The sequence below is a fragment of the Aulonocara sp. 'chitande type north' Nkhata Bay genome, linkage group LG8, assembly GCF_057382095.1.
Source record: "Aulonocara sp. 'chitande type north' Nkhata Bay isolate Kocher_YH1m ecotype deep benthic linkage group LG8, A_spYH_male_GT1.1, whole genome shotgun sequence".
Lineage (NCBI taxonomy): Eukaryota > Metazoa > Chordata > Actinopteri > Cichliformes > Cichlidae > Aulonocara > Aulonocara sp. 'chitande type north' Nkhata Bay.
This window is the reverse complement of record NC_141351.1, coordinates 1,953,220-1,961,165: the sequence shown is the minus strand read 5'-3', so window position 1 is coordinate 1,961,165 and position 7,946 is coordinate 1,953,220. Positions and strand designations below refer to the sequence as shown.

Genomic DNA, 7,946 nt, shown 5'->3' with positions numbered 1-7,946 from the left:
CCACCACTGCGATTGTAGTAGTCAGAAGATATGTACAGCTTTGTATTTACCAGATATTCTTAATGGGGGTGGGTGTCAGTTTTAAAGTTTTATTTGATTGTGCTTTGCCCGACCCTCTTTGACTTTAAGCGTTACAATAAAATAAGTTGTGTTCAGTGTTTGTTGAGAATATTTATCCCCATAAAAAAAAAAAAAAAAAAAAAAACACACCCCGAGTTCAAATGTGGTTCAAAACTTCAAAACACACAGAAAAGGGTGCAAAAATATTTATTGCTAATAAACCTGTAGTCAGTTGGTGTATATTTGCTTTATATTTACAATAATAGAGTACAGAGGAATGGGAATGTGAAAGAAAAATCCCAACCACTTAAATAAATACAAAGGGACTGCCACTGAACAAGACTACAAACATAAACCAACTCCAGCAACTCCTATACAGTTGGACCAATGATTGCAGTGAGAGAAAAAAAAATCTATATAAACTTTCATATATATTTAAATTATAGTCAGTGAATCTTGTCCTGATGCATTCAGCTGTCGCGCACTGATTTTATCTGATTTTTTTCCCCAAGACTGCAGAAACATCTTTGATGTTAATTTCAAAGTAACCCAAAGCAGCAACATGGGTGAGTACTTTTTTTTCTAATGCAGACAAGCACTTTTGTTCTATAGCTTGTTTACTGAGCAACACTTCCATCTGTGCTGGAATGATAACGGAGAGGAGGAGCGTTAACGTGCAGACTGAACGCCAGACTCATTCCTACGGTTTTGTTATGCAAGTATTACTCGTCATTATGTAGTTGTAGTTTAGCCATTTAACATCACATTTATGCTTTTGGCTAGCAACAGTCTAGAGAGTTAAAACAGTAGCTTACACAGTCATAGTTCTAGTGTATGCATGAAAAATGCTCATTTAAAAACAGTATTTACAGTAAGGAAAAAAAATACAAAAAAGTCACAGTTAACTGAAGTGCATGGAATGCAAACTAAACATGAAATTCAAACTTCATAGCATGTTTTTAATAATAAATGATCTGTGTTTGGTGACCAGTGTGTAGTTGTTACTAAATAAGTCATTACAGAGCTAAAATATAGTGGGCTTCTAAACATGCAGCAAGGTAGGGGGACGTGACGTGTCACTGTCAGAACTCCTTAGTGTCTTTATTTTCAAACAGGTGGAGTCTCTGCTCCGCTGTCAGCCCTTCCTTCAGACTCTGGTGGGATGAAGAGAGAAAAAGCAGACGCTAAATAAGTTTATGATGAACCCAACTCTGGACACGTGTGCTGTTTCTGAGCAAGCAGTGTTTCTCCCAGTGTAAACCTGATGTCACCCAGTGAGTTATCCCTCTCAAATAGAGTGTTAACACACCACACTACAACTGATAGCAAACCCTTCTTTAGCATGTGTGCTATGGAGTCCCAAAACTGATAAAAGGTTGCATAAAATGGGTTTAACTCAACTGTTTTACGTCAACACTTTTCCTTCACCTCGAAGTTTCTCCATTATAACTTATACATATATAAGTTCTTTTAATGTTCAGCTAATTGCACATATTCAAAAGCAGACTCCAAACCTCTTTGTTCTCACTGTTAACTTGCATTTTATTTTGCTCTTTTCACTGTAAATCATATGTTGCTTTTTAAGCTTTTACTTTGTGCACATTGAATTAAAAGTATAACAAAATGTGCAATAAATAAAATGACCATTGTGATTGAAGTTCATATCTTGGCCAACATTTTATATTTGATTTTACATTTACCTTTGTCATGAAGTCACTCAAACTGAAAAAGCATTTTCCAAGCTAGGCAGCTTCACATCAAAGCACTGTGGCAGTTAGCAAGGCTGTGACCTCTTTACTTCCTCCCTTATTCATTCACAACTTCCCTTCATAGAGATCGTGCTGGTTAGTCACCAACCGCATCTTTGAACTGGGAACTGATGCATTGGTGCATTAATAAAATGTGTTTAACCAACAAGAACAACAAAATATTGAGTCGACTAGATGCAGACACTTCTAGTATTATTTTACTGTGAACATTAAACTATTACTAAGACAAAAACTCTCATGTTAACAAGTCTATTTAAAGATATTCAAGCAAAATTACTTTTTGATTTTATTGAGAAAGTGAAGATGAAGGAAAAGTTTTTCCACGTTGTTCTTGTCATTTTAATCATTCACCTGCCTAACAGTGCTGATTAATTAAGAGTTCAGGTGCATCTTGACTTGTCTGACAAACAGCTTTTTATTAGGTTTGGGACTTCATTGTTTAGCACTGTGTAAGTAACCCCCTCATACAATACAGTTCATGGCTGATAAAGTGAAAGGACCCACATATTTGTAATCAAGCCCAGTGATAAGTCACATACACAGTCACTCTACCAAACCTGACATTCATTCTTCACCACCATGCAAGTGTGGAGTATTTGTGCATACTAATGTGCAGAATCTGATCTTTTGAGTGGCTTGAGAGGTGGAGGACAGGAGGGTGTGCTTATCCACCCATGGGTGCGTCTGGTTTGGTTTACCTAAAGGAGAAGGGGGAGGAAGCTTACACGTCGTCAGCAGCCCTAACTGTCCCAGGGCATGTCTCGACTCACAGACTGAAGACAGAAGGGGGAAAACACACAGGCAAGTGTGTGTAAGACTACTGCGGTGTTTCATTTGCAATACAATGCCTACAATGCAGTTCTGATGGGAGTCACGACATGGATCAGGAAATTGCAGCCGGTTTGCATGCAATGCTGCATGCAACTTAGCAGGTGACCTGTAGGTGGCAGCAAGTCACTGGAAACAACTTCTCAGGCTTTTGAAGGCTGGAGTTAACCACTTTCAATATCTGCTGTTGCTTGAGCAATGATACAATGGGTGATAGAGTTCAATGAGAAAACCTGAATTAACACATCTGATAAAACTCTTTGCATGCCCCTTCACAGGACACTCACCTTTGACCTCATGGTGCGCTCTGAGCGTTTCGCTGCAGCAGCTGCCATCTTGAGGATGTCAGGGTTGCTTTTGGACTTCATGATATCTGGAGGAAAAAATGTGTCGGTCACAATAAGATAAGAGTCTGGGTGCGAGTCGATTCCAACATGAGGTGTGTTTTGCGGCGCGTTTTCGTACCATAGCCCCCTCGTTCCACCTCCTCCAGCGCCGGCTCCCCGAGCGCCTCATGAGCCAGCTGCAGCTGGTCTCTGAGCCGGCCCAGATCCCGCTCTGCTTTGGCCTTGACAATGCTCAGCTCTGTGTAAATGTCCTTGTACTTATCTGTTGCATATTTCTTATCCTGAAAGCACATTGTTTGGCAGTTCAGAGAAAGGATTTATCTTTAGATCTGTGATGAATTTATGAGGGGGAAAGAAAAGAACTGAAATGTACTCTTTGGGCTGCTTGCAGTTCATCTTTGAGGGAGTTGATTTCCTGCTTCAGGTACTGGACTTCAGACTCCTTCACTCGCAGCATAACCTGGAAAACAAGACGAGGAAAAAATTATGCTAAAAATATGAGCCAAGTCACCTTGAGGGTGGAAACATTTCCTGAGGAGAGGCTATTAAAACCTTACTAGCAGAGACTCGTTTTCATACGTTTCACATCCAGGAACTTATGCGACTTGAACCTTACTTCTAACTCGTAGAGCTCCTTCCCCTGTATTGTGGTATTTGTGTCTCCCACTCCATCCTCAGAGGTCATGGAGCGCATCTTAGTGATTTCTGCTGCCAGTCGGTTGTTCAGCTCCTGAAAACATCCCACAGAAGCAAATCAGAAGACTCAGAATGACAGTGCACTTTCATGCCCACTGGGGCAGTTATAACACAGTTATTTGTGCGCTCAGGTGAGCAGTGTGCGTTTCTGTCGGCACCTGGTTGTGCGCGTTGAGCTCCTGGTTCTCTCTCTGACACTGCCTGAGGGCCTGTCGCTCTGCCTCCAGTGCCTGGGCCAGGTGGGCGTTTTCCAGGCACTTCTGGGAATACTGTTCCGACAACACCTCAATCTCCCGCTGGAAGGAACACAACTCCTCCCTGAAATACAATTCAACACCGTGCTGAGAGGAAAAAAATACTTCAGGAGTGAAAAAAACCTGAAGGTCAGGCAGTTCTTTAGCATCTGTTAGTTTGGGGTTAATGCTGAGTACTTTTATTTCAGAGCAAATAAACAGCAGCAAACTGTTCCCTGCAATAAAAAAAAAAAAAAAGAGCTTCTCCTTTTATCCGGCATCAGAGTGAAAATAGAGAATGTAAAAAAATCTAAGCCAGTTTAAATGCAGTGTGATTTATAGTCAACACCTGCACTTCCACACATGTTCCTGTGTGAAGCATCACAGGGTGTCAAGCTGCTGAACACAGTGCATGCATGCATGTCCCAACAAGTCAGCAGTGACACCTGCACAGTCAGCAGAAACCTATTAGTACAATTATCTTACACTCAGAGTCGAGCTACACGAACCATTACTTTTTTCAGTCAACTCTTAAATACACGTGGAACATTTGTACAGACAATTTTAACCTTGGGCTCAATTCCAACAGTTTTCTCCTTTTTAAGTCATCTTGCGGATTAATCTGAATTTTTCCTCCTGTCCAGTGGACTACTTAGTCAACAGGAATATTCTTTTATGTATCCATGACGAGCATGATTGTTGGGATTTTCTCTACATTAATGAATTATTAAGGTCTGTGCCTAACAATATAAAATGAACTGAATTTTATTTCTTCTACAAAAAAGCAGTCTAATGCTTTGATAGCTAGCAATAGGTGTTCAGCTCAGCTGAGATTTGAGTTGAGGACAGCTGTGGCCAGAACATAACTCACATAATATTCATCCTATAACCATTTGCATGGAAGGCTGCTTTCCTTCAATGTCAGGGACATAGACTCAAACCGTGCCAGCCAAAATCCACCACTGCATAACAGACTTCCACACCGTACGGAGTAATGGTTCAGTTTTTACCTAAAATTGTCTTTATAAGATATTTTAAGTATACAGCGGTCCCTCGTTTATCGCGGGAGTTAAGTTCTAAAAATAACCCGCGATAAGTGAAATCTGCGAAGTAGCCTACTTTATTTTTTACAGTTATTACAGATGTTTTAAGGCTGTAAAACCCCTCATTACACACTTTGTTCAGACAGGAATGGACATTTTTACACTTTTCTCTCTTGTTTAAACTCTCAAAGTTCAAACCTGCTAGAAAAATAAGACCAGTATTATAGAATGAAACCAAAGGCACCTGCAGGTGACGACGTTTCATCGACATTGTTGTGTTTGTTGGGGAGAAAACTTACAAACACGGTGCAGCACTTCAGAGTCACGCTGGTAGTGATCAAAGATTTATGTAAATTTGACAAGCTGAACGCGTTCTGTACTGTACAGGAGACACGGCACGAGATTGATTGACAGTGGTCTACAGCCAATCAGGACACAGAATACAATGCACTGTATCTTGTCAAACAACTACTTCACAGCATTTTTGACATGTCCCCCCAGGCATGATCACTGGTTCAGCCAGCCTGATAGTTTGTCAGCCCTCATCAGCTGAGATGAGAGAGGGGTTACAAACACTTTGGTGCTTATGGGTATGAGAAGAACTCACTCATGCTGTCTGCGGATCTCCTCGATGTCTGCATTCTCCGTATTGCTGTTGGTTTTGCGAGCCTTTTCCAGCTCCTTCTCCAGCTCTGTACGGTGGGCGTTTTTCATTGCTTCAATAGCTGAGATAACAAACAAAAAGTTTCTTTTTAATCAAAACTTACTGTAACGCATTGTAAGCAAGTTATGATGAGCTAAAGATATAGTAGGAAAAAGATACAGTTGGTACGACTTTTTCTATTTACCTGCGATGGTGGCTGCCGTCTCCTCGGCCAGCAGCCTCTCCTTCTCCTCCTTCAGGTTCTCCAGCTCTCTCTGGTGTTTCTTCTGCAGCTCGTCGATCACTTTCTGGTGAGACTCCTCCATTGCAGCGAAACCTCTCTCACAGGTGGCCTGTGGCAAAAAGCGAGCACACTGCAGCTGTGAGTTTACAGGTCACCTGAACGTGGGACCAAAAGGTTCTCCTGATCAGGAGCTGAGCAGGAGGAAAAACCTCCTGGACCTTTATATATAATTATATGTCAGCAAAGATCATCAATTTAGTTATAGCAATTCACTTGCAAGCTTGAGCTTGTCAGCCATGAGCAAGTTGAGCCTGTGTGAGTACAAAAAGGATTAAAAGGAATGACAGGATACACAACACACGTAAGAAAAGGGCAAAGACAATGAGAGAGATGTAAGAGAAAAAAAAGCTGCCATCTCCTGTCCACAGCACAATATCCGAGCTTCTGGAAATCCGGACTCCAAACAGCACTTGTATCCTACAGCTAACACACAAATCCTAATCTGCCTGGAGGCCAAATCTTTGGTGGAATGTGTGGTTAAGCTGACAATTATATAACTGGGTGTCTCAAACATTACATGTGTCATAGGACATCCCAATCAGCTTGCAAAACTGCCACTTCTGGATGGTGAGAATAAAGTGAGGGAGAATAATAATCCTCAATAAGAAGAGATTTCAATAGTCTTTGCACTTGCCCAACCTAAAACCTTGCCCTACTTCCGTCCTGCATTCGCTGCCACTAATCTGGGTGTTTGGTTGGTGGCTGTGCCCCGATCCAGGTCCTTCGGTTTGCCTGAAGTCAAAGAGACTATATGAGGAGCCAACACAAGTAAAACTCACTGGTGTGCTACAAAGCTGTGTGAATGATGAATTAAAATGTCATCTTCATAATGCAATCTTGCTACTATACTAGTCTGTATTGCTCTATCCAAACATACCTATTGTCATTGGGGCCGAGCAGCTCAGTTTTACTCTTGTCTGACCATATACAATGTTCTCCAGAGGCCATTTGGCTTCCAAATTTATAGCTGCAAATTTGAGTGGCGGTTGAAGGCTTTGATTTTTGAACAGGGGCTTCTTTCTTTGTTAACTCCCTCCTAGTCCGTGGCCACATAAAGCTGGCTTCACTCTGGACAGTGACAGTTAGCGGTTTCCAGCTCATGGCAGACTTGAGCCTTGCTGGTTCCTGGGCTGGTCCTCAACTTTCTGGCCAATTTCGTATCACGTGATGGTGATTCTAGGTGTTACTGGTCAATCCAAAAAATACTGGCAAAGAGAAATTACCAGCTGCAGTCAATCATGATCGCTAATAAATAACTAACAGTAATAAGCCTTGGTGTTGTCAAGTTAAAAGATATATTAGAACCTTTGTGACCACTTCTTAAAGGTTTTAATGAATATATGTTTATATTTGAGCCTTTCAGAGAAAATCCAAAATGAATTTGAAATTGTTCACCCAATTCTTGTTTATAAAGTGAATAAAGATGTATGCTATACAATCATTCCAAAAGAATTCATTATTAATAACAACACTCATATCCACGATGAGTGTAAATAAACTTTTGACCAAAGCCGTATGTCCATTCCCTCTTTTAGACATACAAAATTATAACTAGGTCCCGTTTGCCCTGTTAAAGTTGAATTGTGTTTTTCTGCAACATCTACTGAATTCATGGTGTCACAGATTTCATTATCACAGAACGTACTGTAGCTGTGATCGACAATTACTACCTCATAACTGAAACTTAGCAGACACAACCCCAAACACTCATTCATGTAAGCATATCAAATTAAACATCCCTGCATTAAGTGCTCAGAAACTGTGTTTAATAAACAGGTATGGCTGATTGTGTTAATGTATTTGTTTGTGCCTCTGATAGCAGGATGATTTATGGGGGATGGTTTTATTTACTTTTAGCTCTGGTAGTTTATAAATGGCAATGTGAGGCCTAACATAGGAACAAATAACCATTGGAAGCCTATCCTATCTGGATTCAGGAGTTTTTGGAAGCATACCTTTGCAAATTAGGGTATAATAATGGAATTTGTATTAAACCTTCTCCAATACAAATCCTACTGAAAAA

The 7,946-nt window shown here is 40.7% G+C and overlaps 1 protein-coding gene across 3 annotated transcripts in view; it reads right to left on the bottom strand.

Annotated features, from left to right (window-relative positions):
• Window positions 1–251: 251 nt before the first annotated feature.
• mpripb (myosin phosphatase Rho interacting protein b) overlaps window positions 252–7,946 on the bottom strand; it is a 44,073-nt gene continuing 36,378 nt past the window's right edge. For all 3 annotated transcript variants that reach the window (XM_086304979.1, XM_086304980.1, XM_086304981.1), the window contains 8 exons: window positions 5,825–5,972; window positions 5,584–5,701; window positions 3,859–4,018; window positions 3,621–3,734; window positions 3,378–3,464; window positions 3,123–3,285; window positions 2,945–3,030; window positions 252–1,214 (listed from right to left, as the gene is read on the bottom strand). In XM_086304979.1, the coding sequence (XP_086161105.1) occupies window positions 1,143–1,214; window positions 2,945–3,030; window positions 3,123–3,285; window positions 3,378–3,464; window positions 3,621–3,734; window positions 3,859–4,018; window positions 5,584–5,701; window positions 5,825–5,972 (948 nt within the window). In that variant the 3' untranslated portion in view covers window positions 252–1,142. The remainder of the gene's footprint in view (window positions 1,215–2,944; window positions 3,031–3,122; window positions 3,286–3,377; window positions 3,465–3,620; window positions 3,735–3,858; window positions 4,019–5,583; window positions 5,702–5,824; window positions 5,973–7,946) is intronic.